The sequence below is a fragment of the Brachyhypopomus gauderio genome, chromosome 16 (genome assembly GCF_052324685.1).
Source record: "Brachyhypopomus gauderio isolate BG-103 chromosome 16, BGAUD_0.2, whole genome shotgun sequence".
NCBI lineage: Eukaryota > Metazoa > Chordata > Actinopteri > Gymnotiformes > Hypopomidae > Brachyhypopomus > Brachyhypopomus gauderio.
Genome location: NC_135226.1, coordinates 18,537,852 through 18,554,908, shown reverse-complemented (window position 1 = coordinate 18,554,908; position 17,057 = coordinate 18,537,852). Strand labels below are relative to the sequence as shown.

Genomic DNA, 17,057 nt, shown 5'->3' with positions numbered 1-17,057 from the left:
CGTTGGACGCAAGACAGCTTCGTAAAGTTCCGACAGGTAAGGAACCACGTGAGACCGTCTGGGTGTGATGCAGGTTTCAGGGTTAAACCCACAAAGGTGATTCTTGATCATTCAACCGGCCAGGCCACGTTATGGGTTACACAGCCCATTAATTTTCTGTATTTTTAAATGTGTTTTATTATCGGGTGTAAATGGCCTGCTGTGTAGGCCGTGGTAGCTGCCTTCACACCCCGCACTAAGCCCTCCTCCCCGAGGGCTGCAGGAAGTTCCTGGCGTTTAACGTCCAGATACACGTCGGGTTGAGGTGCTGGACGGTACTGGTATGGGACGGGCGTGTTTGTGTCGGGTTTAATGACCACATAAAGAAGGTTTCATCGACATGTCGCGCCGTACAGGAGCAGAACCGCGTCCGCTCGGCGTTATTTTCGTTGTTGTTGTTGTTGTTTTCCTCGGCGCCGCCGAACCGAGCGGTGTCGGAGAGGCGAAGGACCCGGTCGGTCCCGCCACATACGAGGCGGAGAGTTACGATAAATACTACAATTTCGTGGAACTGACCCGACGTTTGGAGGCTCTTGCCCGGAGATACCCGCACATTGCCAGTTTAAGCAGCGTCGGGCGCTCCGTGGAGGGGAGAGAGTTGTGGGTGATGCGGATCACCGAGCACGCCGGTGCCGACGGACCCCCCAAACCCAAATTTAAATACGTGGGCAACATGCACGGAGACGAGACCGTGTCGCGGCAGGTGCTGGTCTACCTGGTGGAGTACCTGCTGGGCAGATACGGGCACGACCGGCGAGTGTCGGAGCTGGTCAACAACACGGATATCTACATCATGCCCAGCATGAACCCGGACGGGTTCGAGAGGTCGGAGGAGGGCGACTGCGGTGGCAGCGCGGGCGGGAGGAACAACGCCCGAAACGTGGACCTGAACCGGAGTTTCCCCGACCAGTTCGGTAACGTGGACGTGGACGAGCGCGACGTGCCCGAGCGGACGGCTGTGATGAAGTGGATCGTTGAAAACAAGTACGTGGTCCATCGTAACAAACACTTAATTATTCACACTGTAACCGCAGGACAGCTTCTTTAACCTGGGTCTTCCCTCTCTTATCCCGTCCCCGCAGGTTTGTCCTCTCGGGGAATCTGCACGGTGGCACCGTGGTGGCCAGCTACCCCTTCGACGACTCTGCCTCCCACGTCCGGTACGGCGTGTACAGTCGCTCCCCCGACGACGAGCTCTTCAGGTACTTGGCTCGGGTTTATGCGGAGAACAACCCCGTCATGAGGACAGGAGAGCCCAAATGTGAGGGAGACCCTGGTGAGACCTTCAAGGATGGCATCACAAATGGAGCACAGTGGTATGACGTGCCAGGTAATCGCCATCACCCAAATTGCCAATAAAAATGCATATAAAACCTGATATGTTAACTAGGAACTTTAAACAATGTTATGTTCCGCTATGGAGGTATAAGACGTATCTTTGTACAGTTGTTGTGGGCTAAACTGCAGTGATGATTGACCCCTGGAAATTCTTCGTAGTGTAGACGTAATCTTAATCTGGGTGGCTCCTTTTTGTTCCTTTCTCTTTTAAACATTCACCCCCACTCCAAGAACAGATAAGAACAAATTGGTTCTAACCATTACAAGGGCATGTAATGTGAACAGTGCCGTTTTCTTAGCTGTTCATGAGAAAATATTTGTTTCTGCAGAACAAAAAGACTGGTAGCTGGTAATGTAAAACCCGAATGCTTGTACGTCCTACTTCCTTGTGGAACTCTGCGGATCTCTGATTCCTTCACTTTATGATCCATTGTTATATCAACTCAAATCCATACTGTCCTCTCACAACCTGTGCTGGCAGGCTTGAGCCGTCGTGGTCGGATGACGGGAACCTGATCTTCATTGTGCCCACAAATTTGCAGGTCTGATGCGTTTGATTTAACGAGACACTTCTGAAATCTGACCCAGCAGAACAGACAATGAAAGGATCACCATTTTCGTCATTTTTGTTTGAATCCAGCAATCTATGTAGTTAGCGTGTGTAGTTTGAAGATAATGAGATGCAGACAGGATCCCAGGTGTGCTGTTTCAGACCGTGCTGTGTAGCTAATCCCGGGATGTTGGGACTAGGATTACTGCAGATGACGTAGGGTGATACTGGTTCATAATAATGTGGAAGAACATATAAGCCACATTTGAACGTTGGCTCTGCTGAGACACAAGCTGTGATCCCTCCTTGCTACACCTGAGGGGTATTATTGTTTTGAAACGTGATTTAGCCAGATTGCCAGACACTTTTATGGGAGTGTTATATGTGTTATAATTAACAATTAAACTGCCAGTGTCAGGAATATATCGATACCTAAGCAAGCACACTTGTCTTCACTGAGAATGAACTTTTATGAAACAAGTCATGTCTGACCATGGAGAGACATAACAAATTAATCCTGTTCTGTTGTTCACAAAAATCACATCTTTTAAGGCTAGAAAATATAAAAGCTCAGTTTGCAGTTGTACATACAATATTATACAAAAAATTTTGTGCGGTCACTATGCAAATATCAAGACCCATGAGATGTTTGTTCTAGAGTATGTGTATTGACGTAGTTTGTTGAACTATATAAGATCGCATGTGGTATAAGTCAAAAGGTTGGCACACACCTAGGATTTGTTTTTAACCTATTAATAGGATAAAAAGACGTCACAATAATGAATAAATCTTCAAATCTTGTATTTTAGATTGTTCTGAATAGTCCTCCAGCTTGCCACCTGTCCATCAGTCCTGAAGAGGTTAGCACGTTAGCCTGCCACATGCTAGCTAAAGGACTGAGGTTCTCAGTGACGTTTATGTAGGAGCTGCAGAATTAAGCTAAGACTTCTGCTTGTCTAATGAGGCGTAACATCATTTAGTTTATATTTAACTGGCTTATGACCTACAGATACCACATATACTTGAGTTAACGTTAAAATATTCCAGGACTGCTAATGCTGTAACTAATTTTAGAGGAATGTGAAATGGCGCTGGAATTGAACGGGTAATGCAAAGAAAAGCACATGATATAACCTCTGTTCTGTTGGCAGTGGTTTCAATGTAGAGTCCCAGAAATATTCTACATTTGTTTATGCATTTTAGCCTTAAGAAAAAGAGTCAGGTTCAACCACGGCACACGGAAAGCTGTTAAACACCTCAAATTCGGTAGTATTACAGGGCATGTGTGTTATGAGTGTAGGACCTGCATCAATCTGTTGTTTAGAGTCAGCTGAGTGTCAACAGGAGGATACAGCACAGCCTCACCTGGGGACATGGTGGAGTGGCTGGGCGCTGGTATAACTGACACAGTTTCATAAAGCTTGATGCCTTCATCACATAGGAAGTGAGTGTGATGTGCCTACATGTGTGCTTATGTTCTTGCAAACGCAGACAAAATAGGCCTTAAGGAAATTCAATCACACTGCTGTGTCGAAACACAGTCAACCCTTTGATGTCGGATTTCCTGTGCCACGCCTGATTAACATCTGTTTATGGCTTGAGCATCTTATTTCCAGTTTTTTCTGAGGAAGTGGTACGTTGACTTTAGCCATGTAGATTAAAGCTGGTCTATGCTGATAATGTGCTTGGTTTGATGTTGCTTAATGTGTGATCGCTCTTGAAGGCCTCACATCGTTGCCAGTTCAGTGGAAGTAGAGACCAAGTTTGGAGTAGTGCTGTATTATTTGTTATGACTTGCATGCGTGAGTCAGCAGGACAGCGAGCTGTCTTTGTTTGTTCAGGGTTAACCATTGGCCATGGCAACCATGCTGAGGAGGTGAGTGTGTATGAGGGCTCACTCAGTGCCACGTGTTGACCGTGCACCGTTCTTGTTGTCGGGCGGGAACAACAGTGGCGCTACAGCTCATGCATCTGATCGCCACCGTGCCTGGCGACTGAGCCCACACACCAGTGACTGGTCCGCCTGCCTGTTCAAACCTGCTCGCCTTCCGTCTGCTTTCGGCCAGCTGCACTAGTGATGCATGGTTGTTCTCCCTCTCCCTCTCTCCCCCCCCCTCTCTCTCTCTCTCTCCCTCCCTCCAGGAGGGATGCAGGACTTCAATTACTTGCAAGGAAGCTGCTTGGAAATTACCATGGAGTTGAGTTGCTGCAAGTACCCTCCTGCGTCCCAGCTGCAAGAGGAATGGAACAACAACCTGGAGTCTCTGCTCGCGTACATGGAGAAGGTGTAGCTGACTGAATATTGATTTATAGCCCATGTTTTACTGACTGTGTATGTGTAACTTTAACCTCACAACGTCTTTGTCTGGCTGGGCCTGGAATGTTGATATTGCCATTAATAATCAGGTTGACCTTCCTGTATCAGGTTCACATTGGCGTCCGAGGTTTTGTCAGAAACGCAGAGACCGGGACTCCGCTTTCTGATGCGGATATCACGGTAGAAGGTGTTAACCACAACGTGAAATCTGGGCGCTTTGGTGACTATTACCGACTGCTGCTGCCGGGTACATACAACATCACAGCCGTGACCCCCGGGTGAGTGTCTACGCTGCACACCAATCACAGCCCCTTAAACATTTGCAGCTTCCTGGATTGCCGAGATTAAGGTTGCCACAAGATGAATCACACCACCAGTCATTTAAAGTGAGCTTGGCTTAGCTGCTTAAACATGGGCACAGGCCATTTGTCTAGGTGTAAATGAGGAATTCGACACATTATCAAGTCTACAAATTGACATTTTTGTGGTGATGGAGCCTTTTTCTCTTCTTGTATGTGTTTTAAGATACTCTCCCATGAGGGTGGATGGCGTGCAGGTGACTGCTGGCAAAGCCACAGAGCTCAACTTCACATTGACGCTCCTGAGCGATGTGAAAGCTGACCACATAACCACGCCCTCCACCTCCACCACCACCACCACCATCACCACCACCACCGCCAGCTCCACGAGCGTCGGAGGTGCCAACAGGCCGGACGTGGCCGGCTCCAGTTCTGGTCTGCCCGCAAACCCACAAGTGCCGGAGACGCAGCAGTTGCAGCCCAAGGAGTTCCGGCACCACCACTATAGCGACATGGAGCTGTTCCTGCAGAAGTTCAACATGCTGTACCCCTCCATCACCCGCCTCTACTCCATTGGCAAGTCCGTGCAGGACCATCTGCTTTGGGTCATGGAGATCTCCGACAACCCCGGCGAGCACGAGCCAGGTATGTCTGCCTCACACGGCTGGGCTTTGGCGTCCACGCTAAACCAGATGTTCCTCATGAATCATTTCTGCTGCATCAGCCTGGCCTGTGCTGCGGTGTAAACTCTGTTGCGGCGTAAAACTCTGGGCGTGTCGCATTTTGAGACGAGCGTTACTCCCCGTCAGGTGAACCGGAGTTCAAGTACGTTGGCAACATGCACGGCAACGAGGTTGTAGGGCGGGAGCTGCTTCTCAACCTCATCGAGTACCTCTGCCGTAACTATGGCAGTGATCCCGAGGTGAACGACCTCGTCAACAGCACCCGCATCCACATCATGCCGTCCATGAACCCAGACGGCTACGAGGTGGCGCAGGAAGGTGAGGGCAAACTACAACTCGTACGCCATTCGTCATGGAAGGAATGACGACCAAATAATACCCAATAATTTGGTGCCCAATGCATTTGTTAGGAAGGTGACCTCCGGCTTCCTGCTTGCTTTAACATGTTGGTTTCTGCGTGATTGTGCATTGCGGTCCTCGCTGACTCGATGTAAATCCTGCTCAGGGGACATCAGCGGATACCAGGGTCGTAATAACAGCAACAACTTTGACCTGAACCGCAACTTTCCTGACCAGTTCAAGACCATCACAGAACCCAGGCAACCAGAAACCATCGCTGTGATGAACTGGGCAAGAAACTACTCGTTCGTGCTCTCGGCTAACCTGCATGGAGGTACGTCCGCCCTGGAGAACAGGGGTGGGTTTCCCGAAACGTTCGTGGCGCTAAGTACTTCTTAACCTCATACGTTTCATACGAGGTTACGAAGTACTTGGCGCTACGAACGTTTCGGGAAACCCACCCCAGAGCGACGGAGAGACCTGTTGCTGGACGTTACGTATGAAGGCAACTTTTAATTATTCTCTTTCTAGGTTCACTTGTGGTAAATTATCCCTTCGACGACAACCCAGACGGCATCAGCAGATACAGCAAGTCTCCGGACGATGATGTCTTTAAGATGGTCTCCTCTGCTTACGCCAAGGTGAGGATGTGTTCCTGCTCCAGTTCTCCATTTCCCAGCATGCCGTGTTGTTTAACCCATTGCTCAGCTGGGCTCGGTGTCCAACCCTTTTTGTGTCTCAGGAAAACCCACAGATGTTTCAAGGCCACCCTTGTACGGACATTAAAGAATATCCCGATGAGTTCTTCCAGGATGGCATAACCAACGGGGCGAACTGGTACAACATTCCTGGTGAGTAGCGGAACACTGAACTTAATAAATAATAATTTAAGTTCAGTTTATACAGAACCTTTGAAGAGATCCACGGTCACTTTACAGTTAACACACACAATAGTTCAAGCCTCTGTTCAAGGACTTAAACAGAACTTATGACCTTGGTCGTTATTGCAAAATCGTATTACTTAAAATAAAAATGTCATTTCCGCTCAGCACAAAAAAAGTCAGCCAGTGTGTGTGTGTGTGTGTGTGTGTGTGTGTGTGTGTGTGTGTGTGTGTGTTTCTAGGTGGTATGCAGGACTGGATGTATATGAACACTAACTGCTTTGAGGTGACCATCGAGTTGGGCTGTGTCAAGTACCCCCCCGCGTGGCAACTGCCAATGTACTGGGAGCAAAACCGAAGATCATTGCTAGAGTTCATTCACCAGGTTGGTCTCATGACCTCTCTCTCTCACTCTCACTCACTCACTCACTTTCTTTCATTTTTCCCCACATCACTTTCACAGTACACACAAACAGGCTAGTGCACCTTTTTCATTCTGTTCACTTCTACTCTTCCGTCTTCTTCCTACTCCCTGGGATTATAATCCTGGCGTGTAGGTCCACAGAGGCGTGAAGGGGATGGTGATTGACAGCAGGGATGGGGCTGGCATTCCCAACGCCACCATCACTGTAGATGAGATCAGTCACCCCATCACCACCAGCAAGGCCGGAGACTACTGGCGTCTACTGGTCCCTGGGCCTTACCATCTGACGGCCTCTGCTGAAGGGTAGGAGGCTTTGTTGAACTTGTGGGAGTTTGTAAAAGATCCAGGTTGAAACATTTTGTATGTCACACACATTATAATCTTGGCTGAGTGTTTTCCAGTCATGAAATTAAAACGCCATTCAAATATTTACCTTTGTCTGGTCCTCAGGTATACTTCCATTGACACATACGTCACTGTGCCCGAGAATGGTGTAGAGGAGGTAAACTTCAAACTGACCCGCATCCACCAGGACACCAAAGAGGAGGAGTTTCAGAGATTCATCAAGCAGCTGTCCATCAGCCTGGATCAGATGATCCCAGACACAACTACCACCAGTAGCTTCCGTTACAGCAACCATAGGGAGATGTCGGAGTACCTGCGTGCCCTCACCTTCAACTACCCCAAGATCACGTCGCTTCAACGGTATGCGGCCCTCACACGGCCCTTGCACAAGCTCTCTGCTGCTTTGTGAAAAAGACCTGAAAGTGCCTGAAAAGACCTTTCTACCAAGGATACTGGCTGGGGCATTGTAAGGGGTTACTTCATTCCATTTGACCATCTTCTGTGGGGCGTCTTTGTTTAAAACGCTTAAAGGAATGTAACCTGGCTCAGTTAAACAAATCACTGGAGCCAGCCATTCCTGACAAACCGACACTGCATCCTGTTTGTCTTGGAAGGACTTGTGTGTGCCAACTCACCCTTATCGGGCAATGGTCCATGAAGGAAGATCATTATTACTGTGACTGTTACGTCATGAAGCTGGTGATCTGGGCTTGAGCTTTGCTGTTTGCCTTACCAGGGGCAAGATTACACTTCATTGTGCTTACAGTTCAGGTCACCAAGCTTAAGAAGGATCATGCGAAACTGACTCGGGGGCAAGTTTGAACATGCTTTTGTTCCTGTGCAAACCATCTTTAAACCGTGCTGCTTTAGATGGCGCTTAGAGAAGCTGTTTTGCAACTTTGTGCACTAAAGTTGTAGTTGAGGTAATACTTGTTGGGTGTGGTTAAAGCATGTGTGCGATGTTTGCACAGGACTCGTCATGCTGGTTCCGGGGGAACTCTATGGAATATCTTTCAGAGTCCAAACTTGCAGTGTTACCAAACAGAATGTAAAACATTTTATCCAAATAAAATTGTAGAGGCAGAAAGATAAATGACTCCAAAGACGGTAGATACAATTGAGCGAGGAAAATAGGTTCTGTAGTGGCAGGACACCCTGCCAAAGACCGTTGCTTTCATCTGAACAAGACATGGTGCTGGATCCTGATCTTATTTTGCTCTGCCCAGCATCGGTAATAGTGTGGAATTCCATGCCATATGGGCCCTGGAGATCTCCAACAAGCCTGATGTTCCAGAGCCAAACAAACCCAAGATCCGTTTTGTGGCGGGCATCCATGGGAACGCCCCGGTAGGCACGGTCCTGCTCCTGGAGTTCGCCAACTACCTGTGCATCAACTACGGCAAGAACCCAGCGGTCACCAGGGTACGTTTCGGACCCGCCTCTTCTTTTGCTCAGGAATGACCCGTGAGGTTGTTCTCCCCTCTATTCTCATTAAATAACGCCATAGGCCGGCTGTGTAGCCATGCTTGAAAATGTTTTAATCCTTTCATCAGATAAAATGTGTTTTATGGTCTGACTGGGTTTTTTTTTCTTATGCTACTATTTCTCTTTTACCCCCATCAGTTAATCGATGAGACCAGAATCATTTTCCTTCCTTCCATTAACCCAGACGGCCGTGAACAGGCCAGAGAAAAAGACTGTTCCTCCACTGAAGGCATGACCAACGCCAAGGGCAAAGACCTCGACACTGATTTCTTTGGTAAGCATCTGTAGAAATGTCTCAAATGCAGTTTCACAGTTTCTGATGAATGAAAATTGCGAGTGACTTACAAAGTGCTTTGCATCCGATCACAGAATTCATCCTAGGACATCCTAGTACGGATAGGCCAGAATTCAAGATACCATTGAGTCAGACTACTACTAAATGTCATTGTCATTACCTAGTGTTTTGAAAGTTAGACATTTGTCAAGAAACACAAATAACCATAGACAGACATACAATTTAAAGAACGACGGCAAGTGGTATCAGCTGATTTAGTGCTCTGGTAAGAACTCAACAAACAGGTGGGTCTTCAGTCTACGCTTGAAGATAGCAGTAGACTCTGCAGTCTACCTAGCAGCTAATGGAAGATCGTTCCACCATCTTGGAGCCAGGATGGAGAATAGTCTGGAGCTTTGTCTTCCATGAGACTTTAAGCATGGAGTTTCGAGTCGAGCCAAGCTTGAGGTTCTGAGTGTTCGCTGTACGGATTGGCTTTTGACCATGGACATCATGTAGGGAGGGGCCAGTCCATTTTTGGCTTTGTAAGCAAGCATCAAGGTTTTATATCTGATGCATGCTGCTACTGAAAGCCAGTGAAGAGAGCGTAGCAGAGGAGTCACATGCGAGAACTTGGGGAGATTGAAGACCAGTCGTGCTGCAGCATTCTGAATTAGTTGTAGAGGTCTGATGACCCATAGAGGAAGACCTGCAAGTAGGGAATTGCAGTAGTCCAGCTTAGAGATTACTAGAGACTGCACAAGCACTTGAGTAGCTTCCTGTGAAAGGAAGGGTCGTATTCTCCGTATGTAGCAGAAGAGAAATCTGCAGGATCTGGTCAGTTTTGAAACGTGTGTTGAGAAGGACAACTCATTGTCCAATGTTACACCTAGGCTTCGTGCAGTTTCTGATGGTGTTAACAAGGTGTTCTCAAAGGAAACTGAGGTTGTTGTGTGGGTTTGGGGTTCCTGGAATGTACAGAAGCTCAGTTTTGCTAGGGTTGAGCTTCAAGTGGTGAGCAGTCATCTATGGAGCAATATCTGCCAAGCATGCCGAGATATGCCTAGAAACCTGGATGTCAGAATGAGGCAAGGAAAGAATTAGCTGGGTGTCATCAGCATAGCAATGATGAGAGAAACCATGAGACAAAATAATGTCACCAAGGGAACGAGTATATAAAGAGTAGAGGGCCTAGGACTGAGCCTTGGGGGACACCAGTGGAAAGTTTACATGGACTGGATGTAGATCCTCTCCATGTTATCTGATAGGAACGGTCTTCAAGATATGACTGGAACCATTTCCAAGCAGAGCCAGTCACACCGAGGCTAGAAAGAGCAGAGAGGAGGATGTTGTGGTTAACCGTGTCAAAGGCTGCAGAAAGATCTAGAAGAATTAAAACTGATGATGGCTTCTTAGCCTTGGCAGCATGGAGCTTCTCCGTCACTGCTTTGAGGGCAGTTTCTGTTGAGTGTGTCCATTTGAAGCCAGACTGATTATGATCATGGAGTTGGTTCTGAGTGAGGAAGAGAGATAATTGGTCATAGACTGCTCGCTCCAGAGTTTTTGATAGAAAAGAAAGAAGTGATACCAGTCTGTAGTTGTTCATGTCAGAGGTGTCAAATATTGCTTTTTTCAGGATTGGTACCACCCTTGCCATCTTGAATACGGTAGGCACATGACCCTAAACTAAGGAGTTGTTGATGATTGCTGAGATGAACGGAAGGAGTTCTCTTGACATATTCTGGAAAAGAGTGGAAGGAATTGGATCCAGTGGGCATGTAGTAGGATTGCTAGAAGTCAGAAGTTGATGTATCTTGTCTGAGGAGAGAGGGGAGAAAGAAGCCAAGGAGTTGAGTGTTGGGTTAAGGGTACTAGTAGGAAGGGTGGGAACTGGGGAGAAGGACTGACAGACTGCTGCAAAATATAAGGACGTCTATCAAAGTCAAAAGGAAAGCAACATGCACAATGGCTGTTGTGTGTTATCTGTGAAACATGCAATTATATTATTTCACCACTAAAAACCACACACACACAGTGGTTTTATCTTATTTATTAATTAATTTTTTTACATTTATTTATACTTGTAAATGTGCTGATAATATAGTACAAACACTCACTGTGTAGTTGCATGTCTTGCATATAGACTTTCTGGTAAGGAATGAGAAAAGCCTAGATCTAGACTAACATAAGAACTGCACTCTAAACAGGAAATACAAAGAGTTAAAATCCCCTACTCAGTTAGTCATAAATGGCACAAAAACACTCCCTTGAAGGAGAGAAAGAGGAAGGGGCAGTTCAGAGAACATTTTGGTAAATATGATCACCAGGAGGCCAGTTACACAACTTAAGTGGTGGTTGGGGGGCACTGAAAAGATTTTAAATATTCAAGAAAAGGATACCACATCTTACAAAATTTGCAGGTGGAGCCTTCTTAATGTGACCCTAACTTTCTCTGACCTCCACCTCACCAAGATCACACACACACACACACACACACACACACACACACACACACACACACACACACACACCCAGGACACACAGGACATGGAGTGAGAGCAAACAGAATTAGTTTGCTCCTCAACTCCTCAACTGGCTCCCCACAAGGATGTGTGTTTTCTGTTTGGTGTCATTTACACAATTGTGTCAGGGTGTGAGTGAAAATAGGACCTTAAAGTATGCTGATAACTCCAGTTACTGTTAGTCAGCCTCGGGATAATTAACCATGTCATGGCCCAGTTATCAACAAACATTGAGGAGTTCTATCAAAAGGCATCATAATTGATTTATAGAGCTATGACTAATAAATGTTTTAAAATGTACTAATAAATTTACCCCACGAAGTCACACTTAGTGTCTGTCAGATGTTGGAATGTGTATATTTTTACAAAATCTTGGGACAATAAATGACCCAAAACTGAACTTTGAACTTTTTGTTCAAAAAAGGTCACCAGCATTTGTGTTTGAAGAGTGTCCTATTTCCACATCGATACAATTACATTGAAATTCATGCTTTTCTTACCTGGCTTGCACGGAGTTTTTTCTTCTTCTTCTTCTTCTTCTTCTTCTTTGGTGTCATGGTATGGAAATATAGCTTTAAGAACGGAAATTCCTTAAATCTAAATTTTAAAAGGTCTAGCAGGCTGATTGATGACACGCATCTTAACCTGGAGTCCATGTACACCAGGCACATAAAGCGGATATCCCTCTATTCTGAATGACTGTACCCACCCTTTACATACTGAATTACAGTTCCTTTCCTCTGAAAGAAGCTTCATAGTTCTAAAGAACAGAACAAAGGTATAAAGATAGCTTTTGTTCCAACTGCCACTTCTCAGGTTAACAGGTCATAACGATATGGAAGACCTTTTTTGGGGTGTTAATTGTCTGTTTGTCGTGTCAAAATGGATGCTGACTCGTCTACGGCAAATCTCCTACCTGTTCTGTACCTACTACTGGTCTTTTTGGTTGTTTAATATACGAGTGTAATAAGCGGCGTTCGTAATGATGTGGCTTTGGTGATCTGTAGGTAACGTGTCCCAGCGTTCTGTGGAACCTCAACCTGAAACTCGCGCTGTAATGGCTCTGATACAGGAGAAGGGCTTCATACTCTCTGTGGCCCTGGATGGAGGCTCTTTGCTGGTCACGTACCCCTACGACAAACCAGTGCAGCCTGGTATGTTTTCATCTCCGTTACCATATGGAAGTAGAGTTAGCATCAGTAGCAATGGCCTACGGACATTTGGTATTCTTTTGTCTTTTTTTTTTTTTGCTTGTCCTCTACAGTCGAAAATGAAAGCACCCTGAGGTATCTGGCTACCGTGTATGCCAACAACCATCCCACAATGCACCTGGGAGATGCTGGATGTCGAAACAATAGCCAGAGTATGTAAAATACTTTGATGAATTCAAGTTGTATGAACATTTTATTATGCGCTTTCCTGTTTCTAATGCATGCAACATTGGTAAAACTTGTTGGATCGTTCTGTTCTTGATTGCTCTTGTATTCAGGTTGAGTTTAATTAGCTGCAATCTTAGAAACCCTGATTAATAGTAATGAAACCGTACAGAGTTTACGCAAAAATACATTCACATCATTATATTTTCACCTGTGGTATCCCCCTGCTATCCCCATGTTATTCCAGTGGCCAACGTTCCTGAGGGAGTGATGCGTGCTGCTGAGATGCACAGCCATATGGGAAGCATGAAGGTAAACCGTCCTGCAGAGACCCGCATATGTCCTGATCAGCTCGCCCTCTGCTGGTCGACCTTACCCTAGCATACCTAATCAAGGTCCTTGGGAGTGTTTGAATTCCAGAGCAAGGTGTGTGTTTTATTAGGGCTCGGGCCAAGTATAGGAGCTGCTCACAAGAAGGGTTTGTTTGTCATCAGGTGTCCTAAAAAACCATCCAGTGTAGTGGAAACTAGTTACCCAAAACTATTCTTGAAACCTGTATTTCAAGTATTTTATTCATTTCTTTACTGTACCTTCCACGTGCCTTCTGACTGCTAGCTGGTTGTGTTCCAGGACTTCAGTGTGGACTTTGGCCACTGTCCCGAAATCACGGTGTACACCAGCTGTTGCCTGTTTCCCCCAGCTGAACAGCTGCCCGCGCTCTGGACTCAGAACAAGAAGTCTCTCTTCAGCATGCTGGTAGAGGTCAGTTTCTTCTCTCCATCCACCATCTGCCTGTCTGCTGTCAGACCGATGGGTCATAAAACCCCCCAGGTTTCACTTTAGTCCCGTCTCCACCACTCGTTAGCATTGTAAGTGCTTTCGTCTTAACTCTCCTTGTTAAAACGGCTCCTGTTCTTGCAGGCACATAAAGGGGTACGTGGAACAGTGACGGACAAGAGCGGTAAGCCAATAGTCGGGGCGATGATTGTCCTGAACGGTGGCATGAGGGTGTTCACCGGTGAGGGAGGCTACTTCCACGTCCTGCTGGATCCAGGCACTCACAAGATCGAAGCGGTGGCCCAAGGGTACCAGCCACAGCGGCAGGAGGTACGGGAACACACCTGAGGACATACTTTAAAAGGTCGTTCTATATTTACACCAGCATTCAGTGTGATGTCTCTTCTTTTGACGTTGCCCCCTTCAGGTCATCGTCTTGCCCAATGAGGCGGCAAGGTCCATTTTGATTGAGTTTGATATGGACAACAGCATCTTCGGCTTACCGAGGGAGTTAGTGGTGGCGAGTGCAGGTAGGATTCGTGTTTAACGCTTTAATTTAGCGTGTGATATTTTACCCCACTTTCATATAATGTACAGTGGGTACCGTAATGATAATGGTTTTAATTAATCGAGAATGCTGCCATCTAATGGTTGTTTTGGTGTACTGATATCAGTCGGGGAAACCAAAAGTAACTTTAACTGTTACTTATATATATATAATATAATATAATACACACACATATATATATATATATTTTCCTTCCCCCTACAGCTGCTGCCATGACGGCCCTGGCCATCACGTCTTGCATCATCTGGTGTGTATGCTCAGTCAAGTCCAACAGACAGAAGGACGGCTTCCATCGCCTGCGGCAACACGGGGACGAGTACGACGACGAGATCCGCCTCGCCTCCATGGGCTCCAAGAAGTCTCTGCTGAGTCATGAATTTCAGGACGAGAGTGAAAGTGACGAGGACACGCTATATGCAAACAAAGTCTGAGGCCCCGGCCCGTGCCACTGCCCCCGTCTGTCCGCGTGCTATAGCGCCGCCCTACAGGAGACTGTGAAGGGGGGTGGGGGGGTCCTGTCCAAGCAGGGCGTGTTCAATTCACAGGCCAGTCCAAACAGACTGGTATCCAACATGGGATGCACTTTACTGGCCTATGAAATTGACTGTTTTATGCCCTGTACTGTCTGCTAACAGTTTTCCTGCTGTTTTTTTGTTTGTTTTGTTGTATTGTTTTGACTGAGTTAGTTATTCTCTGCTTGGTGTATGATTAGTTCTCAACAGCTCTTCCAATAGACGACCTGTCACTACATTTCTAAATGTGATTGCCCAGTTGAAAAGAAACTCAACAGAATTACTGAACACAGTGCCTTGCTTGACTAGAATGAGCCATTGTTGCCTATTGGCAGTTGAGTGTGACGACTGGTTTAAGTAGTATAAGTCAAATCCCCCTCTTTGCCACACTGTGGGTCTTGATCAAGAGTCATAATGTTTTTTATTTTGGTGCTTTGGGTAGGTCTCGCACTGTTCCACACAGATGCAGACCTACTGGGAACAGACCGGCAGGTGTGGGCTATGAGTCTCAGGACAGAAGTGCGTCTGTCAAATGAGTTCAGTAATTTCATAGAGACTGAAATGAGAGAGATTCTTTATAAACTCAGTTATGGAATGTCTGGTTTATTTTAATTTTCAGCTGCCCATATTGTTGCCTAAATTAAGGTTGGCCAATTTATTGTGCATACATAGTTTTGTATTGAAGCACCTCACAGTGAATGAAACTGAGCTTGCCAAGAATGTCATTTTTGTAACCTCTAGTGATTTATTTTATTTGTACTCTCATTGCACTCCCTGAAATTTTTTTTGTGCATATCTACCATACTACATTTGACAAATTGTTGGATACATGTATGAAGAAGCAACGTCTTTTTGCCATGCACTGTTTTGCAATGTATTATGTTGATCTGTTCTAGTTCTTCAATCCATTCTTATTGACGGAAGTACATACACAGAATCAAAATGATATATGCATATATAACTTCTCATAGGGAATTGGTTTAATGGCTTTTAGAAGCTTGATAATTTATTATAGGGAATTGGTTTAATGGCTTTTCTCCATGCAAGTCAATCAATTTACATGTTATTTAAATATCTAAAAAGCCAGATTCAGGGTTTAAATATTCTTTTTGTTTGTTTTTTTTTTTTTTTGTCTAACAGCCCAAGGCTTTGCTCCATTGGCTAGTGCCTGACCAATCTCCAGTAATGATACGATGCCTTACAAGCCACCAGATTTTGTAGACTATAGATTAGATACATTTATACGTGTAATAATGGATACATCAATTATGCATATATGTTTATTAATCAGGGTTACATTTTGCTTTGAATGCTTTCAGGCCTTCATATTCATATATTAAAACTGTTTTTTGGAATATGTTTTGTAACAAAACCGCAATTGTAACTAGTAATGACAATAAGAATGCACATTAGTTTTAAATTGAAATTCATAGCTTTGAAACATTCATTTTTGTCATTTGACATGTCTAAGATTGGGGTCTCTTCCCTGTAATATTTGCCATTAAACACAGAAAAAAGAATGGAGTTAAAAGAGATATGGAGATATGGTGGGGTTGGACTCAATGAGTTGTTAATAAGCTTTCAGAAAGCAACAGGGCTACTGATTGTATTTTAGGGGGTATAGACAAATGCCCAGTCTTGCATTTATCTGTGTTTTAAATATTACACTGTCTTGATCACTCTTACTTTGTGTGCACATGCAAGTCAAAGTAGGACTATCTGCAAAAAGCATAAAGCATTGTTAATATTACAAGAAAGATGTTCAAAGCTTCAGCAAGTGTTAATTCGGTTGCCTTTTTGAATTGTTTAACCTCAGTTTAACCTCAGACGTTCATAAGACAATACTGATATAAAATGTGTGTGTGTTATATATATATATATATATATATATATAAACATAGACACAGTATTGTTCGCCAAAGCATCATTGGAGATGGCATGGAAAGGGTTGGAAATGACTTAATTTACTATTGTTTTGTCACCACTCAAATCCTGTACTATGGCTTAATTCTGTTTGATCGTAGATGAGTGGGTGTGTGTGTGTGAACAAGTGTGTAGAGCTTTTGTATGTGTGTGCTTGTATGTGCTGCTGATTGTGATTGTGTTTTTTTCCCTCATTTTACACTTAAGTGGTTGTAGATAAGTGAGTGATCACAGTTGTATGTAAATTAGGTAAGCCAACAGTGCACAACATTTTCTCTGGTCTTGATTACTTGATTACCTGACAGCCTGGTTGAATTAAGTCTAAATTCAATTGAAATAAATTATTAATGAGGTGAGGTACGTGTTTTCATTTTTTTCCTTTATTTTATTTCTAGTTCTGATTTA

At 45.0% G+C, this 17,057-nt stretch overlaps 1 protein-coding gene across 1 annotated transcript; it reads left to right on the top strand.

Annotated features, from left to right (window-relative positions):
* The first annotated feature begins 106 nt into the window (after window positions 1–106).
* Window positions 107–17,008, top strand: cpda (carboxypeptidase D, a). Its single transcript, XM_076975828.1, has 21 exons — window positions 107–1,023; window positions 1,122–1,369; window positions 4,070–4,212; window positions 4,353–4,522; window positions 4,770–5,188; window positions 5,353–5,544; window positions 5,732–5,899; window positions 6,097–6,206; window positions 6,308–6,416; window positions 6,689–6,831; window positions 7,004–7,173; window positions 7,321–7,575; window positions 8,442–8,637; window positions 8,839–8,974; window positions 12,504–12,650; window positions 12,761–12,859; window positions 13,120–13,184; window positions 13,503–13,634; window positions 13,794–13,979; window positions 14,077–14,179; window positions 14,422–17,008. The coding sequence occupies exons 1-21, from the start codon at window positions 380–382 to the stop codon at window positions 14,646–14,648; spliced, it is 4,062 nt and encodes a 1,353-aa protein (XP_076831943.1). The 5' UTR covers window positions 107–379; the 3' UTR covers window positions 14,649–17,008.
* Window positions 17,009–17,057: the final 49 nt, after the last annotated feature.

What these genes read in the sequence shown, in the direction of transcription:
- cpda (XM_076975828.1), top strand. Translation starts at nt 380, where the DNA reads ATGTCGCGCCGTACAGGAGCAGAACCGCGTCCGCTCGGCGTTATTTTC. An exon ending in TCTCCTCTGCTTACGCCAAG is followed by an intron (nt 6,207 to 6,307) that starts GTGAGGATGTGT and finishes TTTGTGTCTCAG; the next exon opens with GAAAACCCACAGATGTTTCA. An exon ending in TGCTAGAGTTCATTCACCAG is followed by an intron (nt 6,832 to 7,003) that starts GTTGGTCTCATG and finishes CCTGGCGTGTAG; the next exon opens with GTCCACAGAGGCGTGAAGGG.